The 24,726-nt window shown below is 36.4% G+C and overlaps 1 protein-coding gene across 3 annotated transcripts; it reads left to right on the plus strand.

Moving 5' to 3' along the window:
- The first annotated feature begins 675 nt into the window (after nt 1-675).
- On the plus strand, nt 676-24,640 carry CD302 (CD302 molecule). 3 transcript variants are annotated; one of them, XM_012728201.1, is made up of 6 exons: nt 676-886; nt 8,616-8,726; nt 15,500-15,616; nt 16,246-16,419; nt 17,786-17,812; nt 23,306-24,640. In XM_012728201.1, exons 1-6 carry the CDS (start codon nt 817-819, stop codon nt 23,503-23,505), a joined length of 699 nt encoding a protein of 232 aa, XP_012583655.1. In that variant the 5' UTR covers nt 676-816; the 3' UTR covers nt 23,506-24,640. The 3 variants fall into 3 exon arrangements, with proteins under 3 accessions (XP_012583655.1, XP_012583656.1, XP_012583657.1); XM_012728202.1 differs by having other exon boundaries at nt 16,246-16,356; XM_012728203.1 differs by lacking the exon at nt 8,616-8,726.
- The last annotated feature ends 86 nt before the right edge of the window (nt 24,641-24,726 follow it).

Genomic DNA, 24,726 nt, shown 5'->3' on the forward strand with positions numbered 1-24,726 from the left:
CTCCTTCCAAGGCTTGCTGCAAACACTGTGTATAGGGACTGGTGACAGAAAAGCTGCCTGAGAGCATAGTCCACTGGGAGGGTCCTTTGAAAAGAAGGTTTGTGGCTAATCCAAAGAGGCTTGGCAGACAGAACCTTAATCAAGTGACCAAAGTTACCACCTGTGATGAGATCATTGACATTGCTTCCAGTCAGGACACATCCCTTCTGTAGAAGTCTTAATGAGAAGAACCCCAATCCTGTTCTTCCAATCCCCTCGAGGTGACACCAGCTGGAAACTGAAGGACACTCTAAAAAACGAATGGGCAATAACGTGTCAAGATGGGAAAGACCAAGAGCTGGAACTGTTCCACATTAAAGGAGGTTAAGGAGACATGACATCTCAAAGCTACCTATGGTCCTGGATTTGATCCTAAAATAAGAAAATTACAGGGACAAAGGGATCGCAGTGACAGTGGCTGTAGATTAGTCAATGGTATTCTACTAATGTTAATGTCCTGGCTTCGATCATTGTACTGGAGTTGTATATGGTGTTTAGACTTAAGAGAAAATTGCTAGAGAGTTACAGTTCAAATGAAAAGTTTTAGAATTGCCAAGAGACGTTCTGGAAGGCAGCGCGTCAGCCACTGGGGCGTGAACGTGCAGCTGGGGTCAGCGGCGGGGTTGGTGCCCTGGGCTCCCGCCCCCCACCTTTCCCCTTTTCTCCTCCTCCCCTCTCCAACCTCGGGGGCCTGTTCGGTGGGAGGGGTGGGTCAACGCTCCGCTCTGACGAGAAGCCGTCACAGCCCACAGGCGCTCAGCGCCCCAACCAGCCGTCATGCCCCGGACCACCTCGCTGCCCGCTTTTCTGCTGCTTCTTTTGGGCCTCGCCGCCCATGTCGTCACGGGTAAGCTGCCCCCTTGCCGCGCCTCTCCTCTGCGTGAGAACCGGGAATCTTTGCGATTGCCTTCCGTGCCAGTTTCTTCCAAGAGCGTCCAAGAGGGGCTGGTCCTGACCGGGCATCTCCCCTCACCTGCTTGCCCACCCTCCTCCGCCAGCCCTCCCCACTCGGGGCGCTCTCTGAACAGGAAGGAGAGTGGGAAGTGAGGGGCTAGCGGCTCAGGATCCGAGAGCTCCCGCCCTCTTCCACTGTGTACACTTTCTCAGATAAGATCCCCCTTGGCGAAAGGGGACCCCAAACCGGCCTAGTTGACTGGAGAGTGGAGAGTTAGCGTCCCACGACGAGCAGTTTCAAGACCTCTTGGGGCTGAAATGAGAAGCAGGGAAGCTGGCTGCGGATATTTCCCCAGCTCAAGTGCAGCCGGAGTGGAAGGAGGAGGGTGGGGGTGGGAGGAAGCAGGCCCTTTTGCTTGCTACAACGTTGTTTGTCTAATTGGTTGGCGTTCAAGTTGTCGAAACAGGAAAACAGTTCAGCCAAATAACCCCTAAATCGAAATGGGACGTGAACAGGCAAAGCTTGGATTCCACTTAAACTATATGATTTAAAAATCTTTAAGCCTGGTCTGTTGTTGTGCAAGAGACATCTGAAAAATTACGCATGATTAGTCAGTCATTTCCAAAATGACTCTTGAAAACAGCTACTTCGACCGAATGTGTTTTGTTTTGAAACAAATTTTACATGCAAGTATGTCAAAAATGTTGATGAGGAACTCTGGGGAAAGATTCTATCCAAAAATACTATTGATTGAACAAATTCGGGAATTAAAGAACAAAATAAACAAGAACTGAGTGAATACTTGTGTTAGTCTGAATAATACGATTATGCAAGAGTTTGGTTTTCTTTTCCCCTAAATTTTACTGCCATTTTATAAATTCCTGCTCAAAGCCTGCTGACTGGCAGAACTATTTCAAAGGAAATCATTCTCAAGGCGCTCAATGTTGGCCGCAGCAGCAGAATAAGCAGCTTAGAACTTACCAACTGGAGTCTTTTTCCCTGAAAGTGTGTGGACTAAGAATTATGAGCAGTCACGCCTTCTGCTGCCTGTGAAGGAGCAGAAACCAGAGCTGCCCATTTTCACACTGTTCAGACTGAGACATTAGTTTTGACTTAAGAGACAAGGCTGGACTAGCGATTCGGTCAAGGCTGAACTGTCTTCCTGCACACCCTAATGACACATCACACTCACCAGTAACCTCCTACTCTCTGATTTCCCTTTTAGCCCACCCTTTGTGTTATCATGCCTTCATCTATTCAGCTTGTGAAAATATACCTTTGCCGGGTTTAAAAAAAAGTTTCTAGATGTTGTATTTCTCTTTTTCAGAGAAATTGTTTTTATCAGCAATAGCAGACAAGCTATCTTTGGAAACATTTGTTCTTTTCCTTTTCATAGGTTCAATAGGGATAAATAGGCTTTTTAAGAGCTTAAGAAATGCATGTTGAATAAATTAATGCTGTTAATTCACCAGGTTTTCTCAGTCAGTAGGCTTTAAGGATTACTTTAGAAAGTGTGTGAGCTTTGGAATTTGGTACAAATAGTGTGGCCTTGATCATGTTACCCAATTCATTTCACTTCAGTAACAAGAGGCTATACTCCATAGGGAAATCACTGACTTTATAAATCTAGCTGTCCTTCCCTCTATCCCTTTTATGCCAAATGAAAGGTAATTATTGCAATTAGAATACATCATGTGAATGTTACTTTCTGTGTGTTGGTTGTATATGGCTACTGAGCAGATTCCCATACAGATTGGTGATATAGGGCTAAAACATGGTATCATTTTTTTCATCAAAGTAGTATTATCCCTCCATACCCAGGAATATCGGTTTCAGAAACTTCTGAGAATACCCAAATCTATGGGTTCTTAAGTCCCTTCTATGAAATTGTGAAATATGTGTATACTTTAACTCATTTCTACATTGCTTATTATATCCCTTACAGTGTAAGAGCTATGAAAAGTTGTTATTCTGTTTTGTTTAGGGGATACCAACTAGAAAAAATAGTCTGTACCTGTTCAGTACAAACACAGCCATCATAGGTCTACTTGTGTAGCTTCTATATACTTTTGATTTACAATCGTTTGAGTCCTCAATGCTAAACCCATGGAGAGCTAACTATAGCTTACAAAGCTCCTTCCCAGACAGATAGGAATCATTTTCAACTTACACTAATTCAAGACAGACCTTTTCAAAGGTTATCACAGAATTAATTGAATAGCAAAGTCTTAACAGAAAAGCTCTCTGGTATTACATAATATAAATTGAATGTTGGAATTAAAACTATTGTTACTGTTCTGTTATTTTGGGTTGTATTTGTGTAAGTGATCTTCTATTGTTCTTATTTGTTTTCTGGAAAATTACAATGAATAGAACATTCTTTGAATTCCTAAGTAAGGTTCCACACATCCCTTTTAAAAAGTTCTTCTGTAATGGTGCTTTTTTTTTTTTTTGCACACAGTAGTCAGTATATGTTTATTGGGTCAGTGATTTTCCATGGTTGGCATTAGGTCATTGGATATAAACATATCCAGGGCAAATCCTCATTCTGTGGTCTTCGTGTTGGTCACAATCTAGATTAGCAATTTTGAGTTGCCATAGGCCTAGGTGTGGATCTCATTCCTTCTTCCCTGCTGTCATCTCTTCTCACCCTGCCATTCACTGTCTGTGTTGACCTCCTGAAAACTTAAGGCCTGGCCAGTTCTTCTGCCCAGACAATTCTCCCCTTCCTTGGTCTTCAGTTGGCTACATTTACCCACATTTATTGAGGTTTCTGTTCACATGTCAGCTCCTCAGATCTGCTGACTCTGAACACCCACATTATCACATACCCATGTTTTATGTTCTTTAAAGCACTTAATACTATCAATGTGTCTGGCTTATATAATCCTTTGTCTTCTTGCTTGTACCCTTACCAGAAAAAAAGTGCCGTAACAATGGAAACCTCATTGTGTGTGATTTTTTTTGTTTTATATCTCTATACTTTAATTTATAATAAAAGGACAAAAATTTAGATGAGTGATTTTAAAAGTAGTGTGATAATTGGATTGCAATTTCTTTCTAATTATTTTACCTCTGCCATGAACTCATAATTTAATTCAAAGCATTAAATTATCTGCTGACCCTTGTAGATGGCACAATTATGTTTCAGGGGAAATTATCTCAGGTATATTTTGGTCAATTTTGAAATCTTAATGAGTGTTTATTTTTCTTTCAATGAAAAAGTGAAATTACAATTAGATATTATTTCAGGACTTTTTTGATTGTTGAGCAGCTTTTAAAATGTGCAGGAAGCTAGCTTTACAAGATTATTATCCAAGCTTTTGTAACGCTGCCTATCAAGTAGTTTATTTCTATTATGGGTTATTTTAGATTTTAAGGGCAATTCTGGAGATGGAGACTCTAAGAAAACACAAGTGATGCCCAATGAAGAAGGTGCAGAGTTGCAATGGCATCCACTTAATGAGCAAATGTGGCAGCTCTTTAAGAAAGAATTTGAGGAGAAAAGATTGAGGAAGGCGTGCTGGAAGCTAGTAGGAAAGGGTAATGTGGAGAGGAGTTGGAGTGACAGACTGGGTGATCTTTTTGTGATTCTAGACAGACCTGGAAGCCCTTTGTACAGGTTCAGCTCCATCACCTCCCCCACCCCTCACCCCCATATAAACTAAACAGTAAAAACACTCTTCTTTTGTCTGCCACAGTTGCCCTTGTGGAAGGAAGTGGCTGCAACTTTTATCTTAATCGGGGAGGCAAAGGTCTTATTGACAAGGGGAAAAAATACAGTCTTTGGCTTTCCTTTGTTAACATTCAGAACAAGTATGTCTAAAGGATCACTTCCTCTTCTTCTCTGCCTAGTTGTTTTAAAAAAAGAAATTATAAGGGAACAGAGAGTTCTGTTAGAACTGACTGGTAATATGAAATATTTGTGTGAACATACCACTTTATTTTTTTAATCACATGGTAAATTTAGGCAGAAGGTCTATATTGAAACTATTGGACTAATGTTACACAGAAGGTTTTAAATTCTCACATAAATTTCTGTACACATTAAATCAATAGAATTGTAAGATCCATAGGAATCTTTTATCAACAAGCTCTCTTAAGCTCTCTTTCAGGACTGCTATGAAGAAGTAGAATGAAAAAAAAATGAAATGAAAAAGAAATGAAAAAAAAAACAATTTGGTGGGCAGGTTTTTTGCTTTTTTTTTTCCATAAAGTATACTTATTGGAGTATAGTTTTGTAAAGAATATTACACAACCTGTCAGTGAAAGGGTATGGCAGTATTGGAGGACAGGATTTTGTTATAGCACAGATATTTCAAATTGAAGACTTAGTTTAGCCTTCCTCTCATGAAGTGCTTAAAGTTTAAATGGAGATGTAGCCAGTCTCCATTTGAGCACTATTCCTATCAAAGTAAAATGTTTATTTTGTGAGTAGTGTTTAGAGCTTATTTGTAAGACACAGACCTGTAGCATGAGAAATATTCAACATGAATGGAGTCGGAAAGGATTATGCTAAACAATATAAGCCAAAAGGACAAATACTAGACGGTGTCAGTCTCATCTGAAAGCAAATGGTCAAAGACAAACTTAAAAACCAAAGACTTAGAAGCTGAGGGCCCTCCCTGGTGGTGCAGCGGATTAAAGCACAGCACTGAGAAGTTAAAGCCACTTCAGCATGAATACTATCCCCTCCCTGGAGGTGACCACATGGTATGGCAGACCTCTCCTGACTCACCTGCTGGTCCCCTCAAGCAGTGTACTTTGTCAATCTGTCTGCCTGTTCTGCTCCCCACTCTGTCTCTGGTGAGTCCTCTCACTGCCCCTGCACCTCTGGCTTGTACCCCAGTTCTGTATGCACAAATAAATAAATCTTAAAAAAAAAAATCTGACCATAGAACTGAGGCAACCAGAGGGGTTGAGAATGGTGAGAAAATGGATAAAAATAGACTGTGGTAGAAGATTATGGGTGCTTAGGTGATAGGTGCATATGGTAACTACTCCTAAAGAGAGCAATCTTATACGTCCAAAATACTAATAATTATGTAAAATTGCACTTAAGTGAAAATTTAAAAATAAAAAATTAATTGTGGAATATACAATCAATGAATACTATGCAGCTATGAAAAAGATGAAGTAGTGGCTTCTGAGACAAAATGGGTGGATCAAGGTAACATAAGTCAGAAAGTAAAAGATATGATTTTACTTGTCTGTGAAATATAAATAACAGAAGAAAATACACAGATTACAGCAAGAATAAATCTTGAACTCAGGGAAAGACTAGTGGTTACTAGAAGGAACTGCAGGAAGGAAGGCAAAGAGGGTATTGGTAGTGTGGTGGTGTATGAGTAGAACATGTGTATAGGTGAAAGGGAAAAAATGTTGCCCCAAATTAAAATTAAAAAATTTTTAATGTTAAAAATGATTCAGTTTTGGGCCCTCCCTGGTGGCGCAGTGGGTTAAAGCACAGCATGAGAAGCTCAAGCCACTTTTGCCTGAGTTCGATCCCCACCTGCCCCAGAGGAGATCCACATGGCGTGGCAGACCTCTCCGCCCACTGCGGATGTACTTCGTCCATCTGCCTGTTCTGCTCTCCACTCTGTCCCTGGTGAATCCTCTCACCCTCCGCATCTCTGGCCTGTACCCTAGTTCTGTATGAATAAATAAATAAATCTTAAAAAAAAAGATTCAGTTTAATGTGGAAAGCTGAGATAGATCAAACACCAGTCTCTATTCCTAGTCAACTAGGTTGTGAGTCCAAAGAAACTCCAGTGAGTGCCACTCCAGTGAACACATGAATGATGTAAAAGTGTAACAGCCTTATTGCTAATGTGGAGAAAGTTTTAGTGCCTGGATAGAAGATCAAAACCACAACATTCCCTTAAGCAAAAACCTAATCAGAGCAAATTCCTAAGGCTGAGAGACTTTTGGAAGCTGCAAAAGAAATGTTTGAAGCTACAGAGTTTTGTTAATGAGGTCTAAGAAGTTGTTTCCATAACATACAAGTGGAAGGTGAAAAAAATGCTGATGGGTACAGCAAGTTAACCAGAAGATCTAGATAAGACCACTGATGAGGGTGGTGACACTTTAAACAACAGATTTTTAATATAAACTGGAGACCCTCCTATTGGAAGAAGGCGCCATTTAGGACTTTCTTAACGAGGTCAAAGCCTAGCTTCCAACTTTCAAAGGACAGCCTCCTCTCTTCTTAGGGGCTAGTGGAACTGGTGACTCTTAAGTTGAAACCAATATATATTTACTCTGAAAATTTTAGAGTCCATGAGAATTATGGTAAATCTATACCATGCACTATTAGTGGAATAAAAAAAAAACTTGGATAACACGTATCTGTTTGCAATATGACTTTACTGGGTATTTTAAGCCTGTTATTGAGAGTTACTACTTAGAAAAAAATTCTTTCAAGCATTACTATTCATTAGCAATGCACTTGGGCATCTAAAAGCTCTGATGGAAGTGTATAAGGAGATGAACACTATTTTCATACCTGTAGCCTAGAGATCAAGGACTTATTTGATCTTTAAATCTTATTATTTAAAGAAACAATTTATATTTATATTCTTATATTTATAAGAATATAACTGCCATAGACAGTAATTCCTTTTATGGATTTTGGCAAAGTAAATTGAAATGATGAAAAGATACATCATTCTAGATGCCATTGAAAACACTTGTGACTCATGGAAGGAGGCCAACATATCAACATGAACAGAAGTTCAGAAGAAATTGACTCTGCCCCTCATAGATGACTTTGATGAGTTTAAGACTTCAGTAGAGGAAGTAACCACAGATGTAGTGGAAATAGCAAGAGGACTAGAATTAGAAATGGAGCTTTAAGGTGTTATTGGATTGTGGATTGTTACAACTCCATGATAAATCTCATAAATAAGTGTTGCTTCTGATGTATGAGAAAAGAAACTAATTTCTTGAGCTATAATCCACTCCAGGTGAAGATGATGGGAACATTGTAATGACAACAAAGGATTTAGAATGTTGTATAACTTGATAACGTAGCAGCAGGGTTTGAAAGGATTGACTCTCAATTTGAAAATAAGTTCTTCTGTGGGTGAAATGCTATCAAACAGCATCACATGGTCAGAGAAATCTTTTGTAGAAGGGTCAATTAATGTGGCAAACTTCATTGTTGTCTTATTTTAAGAAATTGCCACAACCACCCACCCTTCAGCAGCCACCACCCATCCTGATCATTCAGCAGCTATCAACATAAAGTCAAGATCATCATTAAAAGATTACAACTTCTAGAAGGCCCAGATGATGGTTAGTATTTTTTAGTAATAAAGTATTTTTAAATTAAGATGTGTACATGGTTTTTTAAAAGAAATTATGCTATTGCACATTTAATGAACTACAGGGTCACATAAACATAACTTTTATCTGCACTGGGAAGACAAAAAAAGTATGTGATTTCCTTTCTTGTGATATTTGTAATATTGCAGTGTCTAGAACTGAATCTGAATCTCTTTTAGGGTTGTCTGTAATCAGTTCCTGATTTAAAAAAGACTGAGAACTTTGTCACTAATCAATAAGGAAAATTGCCATCCTTTTTTTTCTGTGAAAATTTTATTATGATATCTTTATCTTCAAGAAATCATGAGATACTTATTCTCAAGTTATTTAATAATTTTTCTCATTTTCTGCATAGACTGTCCTTCATCTACCTGGATTCAGTTTCAAGACAGTTGTTACCTTTTCCTTCAAGAATCCATCAAAGTAGAAAGCATAGAGGATGTCAGAAATCAGTGCACTACCATTGGTAAGGAATGAACCCTTTGTTTCACAAATCAGTAAACAATATTCACTAATGTCTTTAAAAAGTGGCTTTATGATAACTCAGTTTTATCTTATAAGGTAAGGAGATAACTTTTATTCTACAGGACACACACCACAGACAGTGGAATTGGGTAAACACTTAACCCTTAAGTTGACAGATAAGACAATACTGTTGAAGCCAGAGTGAAAGAACGGTAGCAACAGCAATGTTGTTAGCACATATATTCTGTGCTTAAATTAAGTACACCGTATACTTTGCCTGGCCCATCATAAAAAAAAAACTGTCAAGTGGGTTATTTATTAGACTCCTCTTATCTAAATAAGAAATTAAGTTTAGTTATTTGTTTTAAGGTCACACAGATGAGATCCTGGGTGACAGCAAGGATGCTAACCAGGATCTGTTTGATTTGGGGACTAGAGTTCTACTCACTTTGCTGTTCAGCTATGAAAGTGCTACCTTAGGCCTTTGAAGTGGGCAGAAATCACATTACACAAGATCATGAAATGAGACTGTAGTAAAGAATGGTATGTTCAAGAAAAATGAGGAAAAGGTTATTTAAAGGATACACTCAATGTTCTATGGAAATGTATTTATAAATGAAATTTTTTTTAAGATTTATTTATTTATTCATACAGAACTAGGGTACAGGCCAGAGATGCGGAGGGTGAGAGGATTCACCAGGGACAGAGTGGGGAGCAGAACAGGCAGATGGACGAAGTACACTGCTGAGGGGAGCAGCGGGCAGGTCAGGAGAGGTCTGCCACACCATGTGGATCTCCTTTGCGGCAGGTGGGGATAGAACTCATGCAGAAGTGGCGTAGGCTTCTTAGTGCAGTGCTTTAACCCACTGTGCCACCAGGGAGGGCCCTATAAAGGAAATATTTTAAAGAAAAGTTTTATTTTTAAAAGGTATGCTTGAGTTCTCCTGACCTATTTAGGTGTTTAATCTGAAGTGCATCCTTGTTATTAAGTTGCTAATTGTTATAATATATGTCAGCTCAAACTAAAACTATAAGGTAAACTAGCATTTTTTCCTTTGAAGTATCAATGACTTTGATGTCAGAATTCTTGTTTCTGTAAAGGTCTTTTAATTATTGTGTGAGGTCTAAAATTCTCTGGATTAATTCATCATAGGCATATTCAAAACTTAAGGGCACTTTACTTAACAAAACATGCTGACAACTTACCAATATAAATGTTGGAGGAATATAAAGTTATATGGTTACTTTAATTAAAGTCATATTTCCTTATTCTAAAAAAATATAAACAGAAATTTTAAGTCTTATGTAGTGTCATACAGTATCCAGTAGATATTTATTTTTTCCCTTTTAAAAGCTCTTGCCAACTGCTCACAGTTTTACTGACCTTACAGATATTTTAAATGGGGTTTCTCCTACAATTATTTTCTCTCTCTTAAACAAACAAACAAACAAAAAACACTTAAGGGGCCTCCCTGATGGTGTGGGGATTTAAGTCTCAGTGCTATCTCAGTCTCAATTCATGATATTCCCCTGTGGCCTGAGTTCAGTTCCGGCCAGGGAGGTGACCCACATGTCACAGCAGACCTCTCCTTCTCGCTAGCTGCTCCCCTCAGCAGTGCATTTCAGTAGATCTGTCTGTTCTGCTTCCCATTCTGTCTCTGGTGAATCTTACCACCCCCCCTCCCCCTACACCTCTGGCTTACACCCTAGTTCTAATATGCAAAAGAAATAAAATCTTTTAAAATAATAATAAATTTTACTTTAAAAAACATTTAGGCATATTTAGACATAAACACAGATTTCAATAACAGAATTTATATTTGAAGCTCAGAACCAAAAAAAATATGTTCTTGTAATCTTATATGTTCTTAATCTTATTTGTATGAACCACAGGTTGAAGTTCATTGTCTTGCTTTATCTTAAGCAGTGAAACAATTTTTTACTATATAGAAGCATAATTAACACTGGCTGACTGACTTCCTCTATAATCCAACTGTAGTTGTAGGTGCTATTGTTTTCTTACCAACAAAGCAAAACAAAATTGATAATAACCAGAAATTTTGTGGCCTGATATTTTTAATTTGATTTTTTTTATTGTAGCCTCATTTTTGATTGCTTGTTTCATAGTCCATTAACTACTTGTTTAAGCAGGTTAGTCATTTAGGAATTTTTAATTTTGTATGCAAATTTTCTTGTAAAATTTATCTTGTGACTCAAAAAAATGTCTTATGGGTACTGGGTAAAACCAAGGAGTTCCCAGAAACCCCAAATTCTTAAGTTCAAAGGGAATGTGTGACATCACATGACTAGCAAAGTAATTATATTTGCGTGCTTAAAGATTTTTGAGAGAAAGAGAAGTAGTGAAGAGAAGGGTTTCAAAATATAGTTTCCTGATCAAATTCCAAAATTACCTATCTCTTCACTTGTAAATGCCTAACCAAAGAGGCAGGACCCAGAGCTGAGAAGGCAAGGCTTGAGCAAAGAAGCCAGGAGTTGTCCAAGGCACACATCAACAAGACCAGGGAGGGCCCAAAGAATTGGGTGAGGAGAAACCCAAAGTTCAGAATGTACTATCCTGGCTGGAAGAACTACCAGTTTGGGAATAATGACTGTGGCCATTATCTCTAAAGAGAGAATTGGACCCACTGTGCTGAAGCTGTGAAGAGCAAAACCCTGGAGCAGCCTCTGCCTGCAGGTCATTTGTTTCCGTTTCCCATACTCTTCACCTCACTCCTTCCCTCCCAGTAGTACCCCACCTCAAAGTTTTTCATTGCACACAGGGAGTTATAGTGAGATACCTGAAGTATCCATCAAAGTTTCTACCACCCCCACATAGTCTGCAGCTAGGCTAGGCCCAGCTGCAGCAGCCGGCCTGCTCTAACACTTTCTCCCAGTTATATCAGTTTGTTTTATTTTTGTTACTGATTTGATATTTTTAAACTTCTACTAACCTCACCACTTAATAATCCTGTACATTTGCCTTCACTCTGGAAATGCCCATTGCATCAATGAATCAAAAAAATTAGCTAAATTAGTCATTTTTGGAGAGGAAAGTCTTTGGTTTAGAACAGTAGATGAACATAAACTCACTGTCTCCTATGTAAGAAGAAGAAAAAGCATAAGGAATATGAGGATATTCACATTTGGATTTATAAAATTTTCAGAGCAATATAAAATCCTACCTTCAATCTATGATTGTTGTGGGTATAGAAAATAAGTGACTTGTTATCTACTGCAGAGAGCCAGACTGAGAAATACACCCAGGGCTTCATGCTGATCTACCTGATGGTATTTCTCCTTATTTTTGGTGCTAATATTCATTAGGAAAGTAATTGTGAGGCTGTTATTTTTTTTTCAACATTTACCTTTAATTTATATACTATACTTAACAATAGAACAAATAAATACTCTCAATCTTTTCTTTTCATGATCTAAGCTAAGTCACAGCCATAAAAAGAATTAAAGACCCAAATTACATCTCAGCAGGTAATGTCATTGGTAATGCATTGTAAAAAAATGTGCTTCAGCACATGCATTCTTCAGGGATTTATGCTGTCATTTGTTAGAGAAAATGAAAGTGTGTATTATTTACCTGACATAATAATTTACGTTTAGACAGTATTTAATTAGATTACAATGTTAAAAGTCATTAGAGTTCCATTGGCTGCCACAAGGTCAAAGAAAAAAAATGAAAAACTCGTCTCTGAACATTTAAGCCTAAACTATAACCTAGTTAAATCTTGTAGATTTTTCTAGAGTGGCATTTTGGTCACATTTTACCATTAAGGACTTACAGTAAAACAGATTAAAAGTTTGTATGACATTAAACAGACAGAAGTTTATAAGAAAATTTTCATAATTATTTTAAGAGATAGGACTGAGAGAACATGCTGAATTCTGACTTTGCATTAAATATCGTTTTAAAAGTCAGTCTTAATTTTACTTGTAAAAGTTACTAATTAAATAATATGAGTATTATGGAAAACTCATATATGCAAATCTTCTGACACTAAAACAATCACCTTAAATAGCACCATCCTAAGGAAATGCAATGGCTTTGTTAACATTTTGTAAATATCCTTCTAGACTTCCTTCCTCACATAGGCAAATATGTTTTAATATATCTTGCTTTTTCTTGTAATAGAAAGGGCTCGTCCAATAAAGACTTTTCTGTGATCTGCATTTTCCTTTACAAATATCTTTCCGGGCCTTCCCTTGTGGCTCAACAGGTTAAAGCACAGCACTAAGAAGCTTAAGCCACTTCCACATGAGTTCGATTCCCGCCTGCCCTGGAGGTGACCACATGGCGTGGCAGACCTCTCCTGACCCTCCCGCTGCTCCCCTCAACAGTGTACTTCGTCCATCTGCCTGTTCTGCGCCCCACTCTGTCTCTGGTGAATCCTCTCACCCTTCGCATCTCTGGCCTGTACCCAGTTCTATATGAATAAATAATTCTTTATATATATAAAAAAATCTTTCCACAGTAGTAAATTTAAAAAGTGCTTATTTACTAATAATTCTACCTTATTCTACTATATAGATAGGCCATAAAATCTCAGCTATAGGTTGCTCAAGTATTTCTAACTTTTCAGCATCATAAACATGTGCTCATTTGAGGACAGAACCAGTGACTGCTTTACCATAAATTGTTAAGTTTTGCTGAGTCTAGAATATGTATTTTCTTAAAGGACCTTTGATACATCTTGCCAAATTGTCTCTAAAATGGTTTTGCTGGGCTCTCCCTAGTGGCACAACAGGTAAAAGTGCAGCACTATGAAGCTATCCGCCACCTCTTAAGCAAAGAGTTTGATCCCTGGCCAGGGAGGTGACCTTCATGGCCTGGCAGACCTCTACTGTCTACCCGCTGCTCCCCTGAGAAGTGTATTTCAGTCCATCTGCCTGTTCTGCTCCCTACCCTGTCTCTGGTGAATCCTCTCACCTTCACCCACTCCCCTCTGGCCTGTACCCCAGTTCTTGTATGCATGAATAAATAAATCTTTAAAATAAAATGGTTTTGCTGATCTTTACTCCTACTAACCACTAAACAGCTCCTATTTTTCTACACCCAAGTCAGCATGCGTTTGAAAATCTTATTTTAATCTTCATTTCTTTACCACTCAAATTGCTTTTTTACACTCATTTCTTGTGTTTTATTTTCTTTTGTGAGGGTAAATTGCCTTTTTAACAATTTGAAACCAATTTTTGTCATTTATTAAGGTGCTTGCCTTTTTACTTTTTATTTATAATACAGCTTTAATCTTTTCAGTGTGATTTTCTTCTTTAATATGTTTCTTGGGAAATTTCTGACCCTACACATAATTATTCTTTTCCTTTGTAGTTAAATTTATTATTTTTTTAACAAAATTTCTTTTAAAAGATGTAATCATGCAGTATTTCTTACCATGTCAAGTAATGCCATAAAAGGAGGCTTCTCTTCTCCCTGTGACAGTTAACATTTTATTATGAAAATTATTTTAAATAGTATCTTGAATACAGTAGCCTATACCTTAAGCCTCTATAATTCCTGAGTTGTGGTACCAGGATCAGAAACATCAATATCACATGGGAACTTAAGGATTTAAATTCTCAAGGTCCCATCTCATGCCCACTGACTATCTCTGGGTGTGGTGACCAGCATTGTATTCTGCAAGCTCTCCAGATTAATCTGATCCACGCGCAAGCTCTGTTCAAAGATAACTTTTAATATAGACACATATTTTACACAAGCCTATCTTCCCCTGGAAAATTATAGGACCATAGTTACTTCTACAATTCCTAACTTTAACGTTATGTTCCTTAGGAAAATTTTCATGTTATACTCATTTAGCTGAGTACTACTGAAAGGATATTTCTTGTTACTTCTCTTTTATTTTCTCCCAATGCACAGATGTGTCTTCTCTACCAGAACTCCACTTGCTAGTATCAACTTTTATGTCGTCATTCAATTGTTTTCATCTGCAGAAACGTTCACTGTCATGAGAGAAACAAATTTCACTAGTATTTGTCTGAAGGGTTATCTAATTAACACGGTGGAATGATTTTTGATATGTGAGACAATCTTTGCTTGGTTTAAGAAACAAGCTTAAATATCTCTTGGAAAGTTGAAACTACTACTAATCTTTATAGGGTGCTAGATAACTTACGGATTGTAATAACAAAGATAGCTGAGATATAAAATACATGTGATTGCTGCTCCATAATCTTGACTAGATGAAAGTCCCAGGAAAAACCAACTATCCAATGAGAAATTGTCCATTATTGGACAATTTCCTTAGCCAGGACTTTGAAAAGATGACTACAGAAGTATATATGGGAAGTCATACAATGCAGGCTGCTAAATGAGCCTGGTCCAAGAGGTTGTTGTTAAACTCCACTGGCCATGGTTGTGTTCTTCCTTTTCAGCTCTCCTGGATGTGGTCAGAACTTCTCATTGCACTTGTGAACTGAGGCAGGAAGACCCTAGTTGTTTGAGGAAGTTGAGTGAGAAAAGGAAAGTGAGAGCTACGTGCATTTTACTGCTCAAACCTCTTCATGATGTTTTATTTCCATTTTTATAAACAAGATTACCAACTATAGGTGAATGAGAAATATAGTTACTCAATTGATTATTGTCATTTTACTTTTCTCATGAGTAAATATATCTTCAGAAATGTGCAGTCTCAAGCTAAATTTAAAAAATGTGAAAGTATTATAATACATAATTTTTATATGCTTCGTGTGATTTTCATTCACCCTGAGAACATGTTGGCTTTTCTCTCCCTTAAATAATTTCAGGGGCAGACATGATAAGCATACATAATGAACAAGAAAATGCTTTTATACTGGATACTTTGAAAAAACATTGGAAAGGCCCAGATGATATCTTACTAGGCATGTTTTTTGACACAGATGGTAAGTGATATTTTCCTAGTGGGACATCATTTTTTTTAATGTTAATAAAACTGATGACTTTAATTTTTTTTTAAATTTTCTAGTTCAAATTGTTATTTCTGTGGTCTGCAGGTGTTGAATTTTCGTATGTGCTGATGACTTGTACTGCAGCTTTCCTTTTATCAGCTCAATGTATTTAACACATAAAAGTCAAAGTTGACTGTTTTTTCTGGATTAAAATGTGGTTATAGGTTAATTATTTTTACAACAGGAAAGCAATAGGGTAAGCATAGACGGAACTATCAAATTTGTACTGTGTAAATGTATGTTATTACTATAGAAAATAGAAAGTACATGAAGATTTTCAAAATGAAATTACTAAGGTTACTGCATAAGTATGTTTTGTTTTTCTTGGCTCTATCCCTAGGAAAGTGTTCTTATACTTTTTCCTTTTCAAAAATGGAATCCTCAGAAACTTCTTGAACCATTACCTCTGATTTGTATACAAGATACATGTCTCCTTTTAACTCCTACAGTCAAAAGACAGACCTTAGTAACTTCCTGCTTTTAATCTTTGGCTGTTTCTTTGACTTCTTGTAAATACCTTCTGACACACTATCATAATATTGAAAATATTTCTCAACTGACAGATGCATGTTTCAAGTGGTTTGATAAGTCAAACATGACATTTGATAATTGGACAGATGAAGAGGATGATGAAGATCTAGTGGACACCTGTGCCTTTTTGCATACCAAGACAGGTGAATGGAAAAAAGGAAATTGTGAAATTTCTTCTGTGGAAGGAACTCTATGTAAAACAGCAAGTAAGTATGACTGAAGACCCTTTTCCATTTGAGAGAAAAGTAGGACTGGCCTTAAAATAATTTTGAGATAAGTATGCCCCAATAAGTAGAAGGAGTAAGACTTCAGGGTATATTAGTTTGCTCCTAATTTCAGAGGTTGGACCTAATCATGTGAACTAAGGGGTCAAAATTCCTTCTTGTTCACGGTAATTACCATAGCCTTTCTGAATGCAATTTGATTGAACAGTGGAAGTGGTAAAGAAAAATCCCAGTCTGATTCCAGCATTCTGTTAGTCTACAAAGAATTTGATTCTGTACAGAAGCAAATATCATTTTTTTAGGTAAAGGAAAATTTCATTGTTGTTTGTAATTTATTCAGGATTAAAATATTTTTCTTTCCTGACACATTAGAGTGTCTTCTGATGAGCAAAATTATCCTGTTCCACATTTTGATGTTATTGTTAAATATTAGACAAAGCTTTTTGCCTTCTAACTTTTATAAATAATTATTTGTTAAAAACAAAATTTCAAACTGTCATTTTGGGATACTTGAAGCATGACAAACTTCCCCACTTTATATCCTAAGTATTTTCCCCCTCTATATCAGTTGTAAACCAAAACTGTATATATGCCTCTATTTCCTTTCTATACATCTCAAATTATATACTTTTTTTTTTAACTTGCCATAGTAAGGTTCATAACTACAACCAGTTTTACAATGATTATGTGAGATTTGTCATAGTTTTATGGTTGTGGCATTCAGCTTCCAATATTTGTTTTTTTAGCTTTCAATATTTGTTTTTTAAGTATTGGTTCTTTTCATGCACTCTGCCTCAAGGCACCATTATCCAGACCAATTTTAAATTAAACTATAACCCAAATATCAGGAGTGACCATACTAATGACGTAAGGTCACAGTTGTATGTATCAGTTTTATGTTTATTTTTTACTGCCTTTCAATCAAAGTCCTCTATTTTGTTTACTTCATCATCTTTTTCTTGAGTTTTCTTATGTTTCTATCAAAGGCACCATTATCCAGACCAATTTTAAATTAAACTATAACTCAAGTATCAGGAGTGAACAAGTCCATACTAATGACATAAGGTCACAGTTGTATGTATCAGTTTTATGTTTATTTTTTACTGCCTTTCAATCAAAGTCCTCTATTTACTTTTCTTGAGTTTTATTTTTCTATCAATCAAGCTAAAGCATTTGGTAGTCCTATTTTTTAAAACTAAGCTTGTAACAGATAACACACGTTGCCAAGCAATAGAAATATGGATAGTATTGTTATAAAGCATCCATTTTAAATTATTTTCAGTGTTTAAAAGCAATCTTAGAATAAAGCATACAAAAATTTAAATTTTTATTTTCTTTTATGTTCTAGTTCCATATGAAAAGAAATATTTATCAGGTAAGTAATGGTTTTGTGTTAATTATTTTTTTTTGCACAAGTTATATTAAGATACAATGGGGTAAAATACACCGCAGAACCTTTTAAAAATGACATGGTGATGTAAACTATTATGTGACAGAAAGGTCTCTCATCTTAGTTATAATGTTTTAAATATAACAGGTTATATATGAAATGAACATTTTTGACATTGAATCATTTTTATTGAATTTTTATACAAAATGATTGCATCTTTTGTTTAAAAAAATCACCTCATAGTTGTACAAGTCATGCAGCATATATCTTAAGAGCTTATTAAATAATATATTTTCAAAAACAACAGGCAATATATTTACATGGCTCAAAAGACAAGGGGAAGGTGGAATCAGGTAAAAGGGTCAATTGCATAGTGGAGGATGGAATTTTATGGTGAACTTAATGTATAGTATTAGATTTGTAACGATGCATGACTGAAACTTATAATACATTACTTCAGTAAAATATTATTTAAAAAAGGCAAAACTTCGTAAGGCAAACTCTTGCCTCCCATCCACTCTAACCCATTTCCCTTATAGCACATCATTTCTAGTTTCTTTTTGCCAATATAAGTAAACAGATATAATTTTGTCCTTTTTATTCACTAGTATATCCTAAAGATCTCTGTTATTACCAACAGATTGCTTTTCCTTCTGATAAGTGCATTCTCTTCCATTAAATGGCTATCTATATTAAACCAGGCAAAGTCTTACTGGATTGTTTCAAAACATTTGCTATGATAAATATAAGAAATTAAATCTCATTAGACAAATGCATGTTTATCTGTCTGTAAATTAGATTCAATGAACTATAACTGCTGGATTTAAAATCAGTATGTAACTTTGATTTTTATGCTATACTAGGAGAAAATGCCATTTGGCATTCTCAGAGTGGTCTGTTATGAAATTTCAGATTTTTACTCTGCATTTTGAGAGACCATTAACAAAGGGTAAAATGTGCAGTTTGATATTTGCTTAAGTATCAACTGTGTTATCAGTTCAGTTAAATTACAGATGGGCTCCCTGGTGACGCAGAGGTTAAGTCTCAGTGCTATCACCACTGCTGCCCTAGTTCTATCCCTCCCCAAGGAGCTAACCCACATGGCACAACAGGCCTCTCTTGTTTCACCTGCTGCTCCCCTAAGCTATGAAATTCAGTAGATCCACCTGTTGTTCCCCCACTCTGTTTCTGGTGAATCCTCTCACCCCTGCTCCTCCAGCCTATGACCCAGTTCTTATATGCGTAAATACAAATACATCTTAAAAATATATAACTTTACACCACAAAGTTCCCTCATACTCCTCCCAATAATCATCCATCTTACCACCATCCACTCCACAGGGAACCACCATGAGTATTTGTTCTTGAACTTTACATAAAGTGAACTCTGTTGGCTTCACTCAAAAATTTACCAACCACACTATGTGTGTATATATTTTATTTTATTTTTATAGTATTTTATAAATATACCATAGTTTGTCCATTCTCTTACTTCTAGCTTGGACTTGATATAGCTGCCTCTGAACATTTTCAAAAAAAGATTTATTTATGCGTCCAAGAATTGGGGTATAGGCCAGATGTGTGGGCAGGGATGAGAGGATTCACCAAAGAGGGACACAGAACAGGTCGATCAACTGAAATACACTGCTGAGGAGAGCAGTGGGAGAGTTCAGAGAGGTCTGGACATGTGAGCCAGCACCTTGACCTGGCATTGAACTGCTGCAGCAGTGGCTGCTGACGCTTTATTGTGCTGAGACTTAACCTCTGGGCCACCAGGGAGGCCCTTCATACCATTTTCTGAACCTATGTTCAGTGTATTCCAAATAGGGGAATCTCAGAGCCATAGGCTAACATTTAGCTCTACTAGGAATCATCAAATAATTTTTAAAGTTGAACCATTTTACATTCCTGTTACTAGTGTGAGTTCCATTTGGTCCTAATTCATTAATGTAATTTTCATTCTCAATTTCCTAATGTTACACACTACACATTTGTTAACCATTTGGGTATTTGTGTGTGTGAGAGAAATAGGTTCATATCTTTTCTTTTTATTGAATTGCTCTTATTTTTTTTTTTTTTTAAACCTTAACACAAGCCCTTTGCCAAGTATCTGCTGATGAGTATTCTCTCTCAGCTTGGAGGGCTTACTGATTGCTGAGTGATGCAAACATTTAAAAAAAAATCGATCAAAACACCACCTCACACCACTGACAATCAGAAAACAGAAAATAACAAGGTTTTCCAGAAAATGGAAACCTTGTGCATTAGATCTCATAAATATGTGAAGTTACCTCCAGTTTTTTTTTATCCTGATGTTGGACAAGGAAGACACAGCAGTGACCAAAACAACAAAATACTTCTGAATTTAAGCGTATAATTTATTAGGAAGGGTGAATATGTCAGATAGTGACATGTGCTGTAGAAAAAAAGAGGGTGAATGAGAATGAATCAGAAATAAAGGGAAGTGTGGCCTGTCCCCTGAGGAGCATGGGCAGGGAAGGCCTAAGATTATCTTTGAGTGAAATGAAGACCTAAAGGAAATGAAAAGAACCTTTCATACAGAAGGGGATTAGGCTTAACAGTAGACCTCATTTGAAGCAACCAGGAGACAAACTAAGAGCTAAGTAGAGTAGCAGTCTTGGCAGAGTTCCCTTTCATAAAGGTAAAGGATAGAAGAGCCTCTAAAGAATGTCATCAAAAGAAAGTGGCTGTGCTAGGGCACATGTAATAAAATATATACAGGGAAGGGGAGGTTAGCCCACTAGGTTCAGTAAGTTTTACTGGAGATAATGCATGAATTAAGTATCCTGAAAGACAGGTAGATACTAGTTAGAAAACAATTATCAAAGGGACGATGGATCAGCATAAACCAGTGATTTTAAATTTATGTTCTGCCACTTAAGAAAATTACCTAAGCAAGTCATATAAACAATTTCTTCAATAGTAAAAATGGGTTATAAAAATCTAGGTTGCATATGTAAGCAGTTGAATTATCTGGCAAGCTGGTTTAAAAAATAGTTTCTTTCATTTTAAAAAGGTGGTTTGTGTAGTTTGGACACAACTAGAATATGAAGGCGGCAGGAAGAGTAATGGCTAAATAGGAAAAAGGTTTAAAAGAATTGCAACCTTGATTAGTGAGTCTAGGAAAATCTAGAATTCTTAGGTTGGAGGACTGTAGTAGTTACTGAGGTCCTAATAGGGGAATTCGAGAAAAAATGGATACAGGGAAGTAAAGCAAGCATCAACTGCATACACTTTTCCATAGATAGATCTGAGATTCAATCAGTTGAGCTCAAACAAGGGAAATTTTGAGTCTGAACATAAAAAGAACCAATGTCAGCTGAGAGTATCTGGAGGGTGGGTGGTTAAGTCAGCTGCAGCAGATAAAATTAAAATATGGCAATGTGTCTGCACTTAGTACAGAGTACTGGTGACTTTGGTTTTAAGACAGATTGTATGAGTTTGAGAAATGATGGGAAACAGCATGTTTCAGTATATACAGGTGTGTTTAGGTTTCAACTTTTACTAGTTTTAAAGAGAAATATCTTGTTTTGCTTTCCTAAATTAGGGCTAGTTGTTAGACAATACTATTTACTCAGGAAAATGAGCAATGGATTTTCAATTAATGGGTAGATAGATTTTCTAGTATAGAACTATCCATTTCTCCTGATGCAAAACCTTTTGAACACACTGCTCATTCACTGCCTCAAGATTGGCTTTCTTCAATGCTAAAGGACATTTGGCAGGAAGTAAAAAAACAACAGCAAATTAATGTATGATTGTGTCCCACCAAATGCTGGATGCACCTTAAATTTTTTACATAGAACTGGGGTGTAGACCAGGGTGTGAAGGGATTCACCACAGAACTGAGTGGGGAGCAGGACAGATTTGCTGAAATATACTGCTGAGAGACAAGGAAGATCTGCTGCTTCACGTGTATGTTGGCTCCCTGACCTGGAATCAACTCAAGCTGTAGTGGGGATTTGATTTTTTACATTTGTTTTCTCAGGTGTAGTCCCCATAGAATTCCCAATTCTGTGCACCATCACAGTAGTCCCTCGTACACATCCCACCTTTGTTTTCATTTCTTTCTCCTCCTCCCCTGCAGAATGTCTTGATTTATAGTTGCTAATTTTTTGTATTATTTTTTCCTTACCCATTAATTGAAAATCCATTGCTCATTTTCCTGAGTATGGTTTTTATTTCTCCTGTAAGTGAAACCATCTGATACTTTTCTTCTGATTTCACTGAGCATAATCCCTTCTAGCTCCATGTTGCTGCAAATGGCATGTTTTTTTGACTGCTTAATAGTATATATATGTGTATATATATATGCATCTTTTTGAGGATACTACACCTCTTAATTTATGTTAATGAATGTCTGTAAATAATTCCATTATGCTTTTTCAGACTATAAACTTATGAGCTGTGATCAGATTAGTGATACTAATTATGAATCTGTACTGTACAGCCACTTGAATTAAAATCAGTATGTTTACATTGGTAAAGTAGGAATTACACTACAAGTAGGCTTTATCAAATTAAAAAAACAAGTAGGTATGAAAGAAATCCTTTTGAATACTCTTGGCTTAACATTTTTATCATTAAAACATCTCTAAAATCATGTCCCATGCAAAATTTTATTAATCCAAATTAAGTAGCAGATACCATTTTCTCACTCCTCCCAACCACGCTTTCTTTTAAAAATCTTGTCAATATTTTAAAAATAACGTCTATCCCTCACCTTAATAACTTTTGGCCAGCTCCTTCTTGTTAAGTTTTAAATTATCCAGGTCTCACTATAAGCACCAGCTGTAATACTGAATATATTTCCATAATGCAGAAATAGATCTGTAAAGAGAAAACTATTCCGGGATTTTTATATTCATATAATTTTATTCAGATAGTAAATCGATATAATTTTGGATCTTTTATTAACAAAATTCAAAACCTAACTCCCACCAAATTTTCCTCACAATTTCTAAAAACAAGTAATTTCCCTGGTTTTACGGAACTAAATTCTTAAGAGGATTACAAGGGTTTTGAATAGCCAATAACTACAAGGTTGCACATAATTACTTCAGGAACACAAGTACAGCTCAAATGAAAGGGAGACACTGCCATTCTGTGTGTTTTTTCACTGAAACAAATCTTGAAATTTCCCCAAAGCCAAATGAACCATTTAGCCTCTTTAATGTAACAAGTATCTAGAAGATTTAAAATCGAAGTCTTAAAAAAACAAACAGAAAAATAGGACTGTGGTGTATCCTTAATGTTGTGGGTTAATTTCAATTTTGGGGACTCAGTAGTGAACTGTAAGGCTTATTTCAAATTTGAAAATACAGCCAATTGTTCAGGCTAAGAAATGTGTATTTATCTTCTCATCAGTAGGAAATTCACATGAACTGTACTACTTTCCCTTAAATGGAATACCAGCAACTTTAAGAACCTGATTTCCCCCTTTTCTTGTCTTTTCAGATCACATTTTAATATCAGCTTTGGTGATTGCCAGCACAGTAATTTTGACAGTTTTGGGAGCTGTTGCTTGGTTCTTATACAAAAGGAATTTGGATTCTGGTTTCACTACGGCTTTTTCAAATGTGTCCCAGTCATCTTATGATGACGACTGTGTTCTGGTAGTTGCAGAAGAAAATGAGTATGCTGCTCAATTTGATTAAGATTTTTAGAAATCTCAGATTAAGACAAATACCTTAACAGTGTTTCCTATGCAAGACTTTAGTATATAACAATAAATATTGTTTATGTGTATAAATATATATTCATATTTCATAAACATTGACTATTCTCATGCAGTGTCACAAAAAATAATATGGTTATAAAACGTTTTTAAAAAGGAATGATATACATTATCAATGGTTCTTAACTATTTCCCAAAATATACCTTACACTTGAATAAGGAAAGCGTAGAGCCCAAATTACAAATAAAAATAAGAACCCAGTTTACCCAGTCTGTGCAATATTTCCCCACCCATTTAGTCTACTTACCTTAGCCTTAGTTCCTTACATTCACGAATGAGTGCCTACGTTAAGCAAGATACAGGAAATAAACCTGACTTTTAATGACTGCTAAACATTTAGACCTCTAATATTTGTCTTATGACTTAGATGTAGAAAAATTTTAGATTTTAACACATTTTCCACACTTTACAATTTCATTACAAAACTTTAACTTTTAAACAAAATAAGTTGCCCAACCAGAGGGGTGTGGAGGCTGGCAGTGAAGGTGATACCTTTATCAGTGTCCCATTAATTCTTTTTTCCTGTCACCATACCTTTATCTATATAAAGTAGCTCAGCATTGATAAACTATTATCCAATGACATGAAAATTAAGAAGAAACTGCAGCAAAACATTGTAATTAGTGTTGTGATTATAAAAACATTATAATTAGTGTTGAAGTGTCTTTGCTGTATTTAGAAACTTCGAAGTTTAAGGAAAGCATTCTTGCTAGCTCACACCCATCATCTTATGAGTAATACTTTTCTGATGGGGAAAACAAGTGACCCAAGTTTGGCCAATGGCAACAAAGTCCATTTCACCAGCCACTATGAATCGAAAATGTCCTTCATCTAATTACTGGCATTTTTGTTTTTTGGTATGAATAAAGTGACACAAGTCCATACTGTGTTGTTATATATACTAAGGAAGCAAATACTACAAAGTCATATACTACAACTATGCTCTAAAACAGCTTTAAGATCCTGAGATCTTGTGCGATCAAGATGTCTATTATTGAATTTTTTTTTTCAAAGATTTATGCAGAACTGGGGTATAGTCCATTGGTAGAGGCAGAGTGAGAGGATTCCCCAGAGATGAGTGGGGAGCAGAACAGGCAGAATGACAAAATACACTCCTGAGAGGAGCAGTGGGCAAAACAG

This window comes from Condylura cristata, unplaced genomic scaffold, assembly GCF_000260355.1.
Source record: "Condylura cristata isolate star-nosed mole 26May11 unplaced genomic scaffold, ConCri1.0 scaffold00002, whole genome shotgun sequence".
Taxonomy (NCBI): Eukaryota; Metazoa; Chordata; class Mammalia; order Eulipotyphla; family Talpidae; genus Condylura; species Condylura cristata.

Coding starts and splice junctions, on each gene's coding strand:
- CD302 (XM_012728201.1), top strand. CDS start 817: ATGCCCCGGACCACCTCGCTGCCCGCTTTTCTGCTGCTTCTTTTGGGC. Junction 15,617..16,245: donor CATGTTTTTTGACACAGATG/GTAAGTGATATT, acceptor CTCAACTGACAG/ATGCATGTTTCAAGTGGTTT. Junction 17,813..23,305: donor TGAAAAGAAATATTTATCAG/GTAAGTAATGGT, acceptor TTGTCTTTTCAG/ATCACATTTTAATATCAGCT.